Genomic DNA, 1317 nt, shown 5'->3' with positions numbered 1-1317 from the left:
CTGGCATGAAACCTCATGCTATGGGGAAGTTTTGGCCCTGGGGACATGCACATGAGGTCACCTGCCACCACATCAGGAAGGTGCTGAGAACTGTAGAATGCCAGCAATAGCCTCAAATTATCCCTTAATGGGGAAGTAATGTCACACGGAAGAGAAATTACCTCAAAAACCAGGAAGTTGTCTAAACCACAGGGCTGGCTCTCCACTGGGATAGAATAAATTACAACCTGCTGTCTTTCCAGGCTCACACTTTCAACCAGTGTGTTCCATGCTGCGGTGGAAAGGGAAATAGGACAAAACATCCTTTAAAAGGGCTTCTAAATAAAAATAAAACTCCTTAAAGAATTAGAGGAATTGCTTAGATCAGGGACTTCCACACTCTCACAACAGCCAGAGGCTCGTTTGTCTTCCTGTGTTTTACAGACCCTGAATTCACCCATTTCAACCAGTAACAACCCAACACTTCTGAACACCAGAAGACAGGTGAACTCGGCCACTCTTTGAAGGAAACAACACCCGCTTGTGTGGTTTTGCACACCAGACACACGACAAAATGTAGAGCTCGGCTCTTAAATTTCCAAGAGTCACCAAGTCAAAGAGAGAGATTTGGTCACTGGGAGCATCTGCTCCGTGGACAGCCAAGAACATTTGTTTCACGTAGGTGGTTTATTGTAAGAATTTACAGCTTTCTGAGGCTTTTCCACTTCTTCACAAAAGAACAGAGCAGTCGTGTTAACACAGACACAGGCAGGTTAAACCGTGCGCTCAGAAAAGCTCTTCTTCACCTGTAAGAAGAATTGAACCAAATTAAAACCCTTTTATTTTTTTAAACTTTTGTCTCCTCCAATTTGAACACTTCAACTCATCAATAATCCTCACCCCGCTCCCAACTCTTTAAAGTCCATTCTTCCTTGAAGTTTTACATTTGGAACATGCTTATTTGGCTACAGAAGCCCCTGAGGTACAATGTCCTGCACACAGATATTTTTAAGTCATTGCGTAAGCTCAGGGCACTATGAAAAAATTCTAACAGTGACTGTAAATGAATCCAATAGCCCAGAAAAAAAAAAAAACAACCAACAGAAAATCCTGTCAAATGTGGACGTACGTGATCATAGATGCGCAATTAAAAAATTATTGATGCTTAAAAACATTTTGTTGGGACAGATTCGAACCAGCAACGGGCAGTTTCACAGCTCCTCGGGAAGAGAAGTTTGACCAACACCAAATTTCCACGTCCTCATTTGTCGTCAAGATTTTCTGTGTTAATTCGTTTTAAAAACCAATCTGGTTTCTATTTTGTCACTTTACCTCTTG

The 1317-nt window shown here is 41.8% G+C and overlaps 1 protein-coding gene across 1 annotated transcript in view; it reads right to left on the bottom strand.

Annotated features, from left to right (window-relative positions):
* Nucleotides 1-649: 649 nt before the first annotated feature.
* ATP5C1 (ATP synthase, H+ transporting, mitochondrial F1 complex, gamma polypeptide 1) overlaps nucleotides 650-1317 on the bottom strand; it is a 5788-nt gene continuing 5120 nt past the window's right edge. The window contains exon 8 of the mRNA XM_010138024.1: nucleotides 650-785. Coding sequence (XP_010136326.1) covers nucleotides 782-785 — 4 coding nt within the window. The 3' untranslated portion in view covers nucleotides 650-781. The remainder of the gene's footprint in view (nucleotides 786-1317) is intronic.

Source organism: Buceros rhinoceros, unplaced genomic scaffold (genome assembly GCF_000710305.1).
Source record: "Buceros rhinoceros silvestris isolate BGI_N320 unplaced genomic scaffold, ASM71030v1 scaffold14556, whole genome shotgun sequence".
NCBI classification, from domain to species: domain Eukaryota; kingdom Metazoa; phylum Chordata; class Aves; order Bucerotiformes; family Bucerotidae; genus Buceros; species Buceros rhinoceros.
This window is presented reverse-complemented; position numbering and strand designations above follow the sequence as displayed.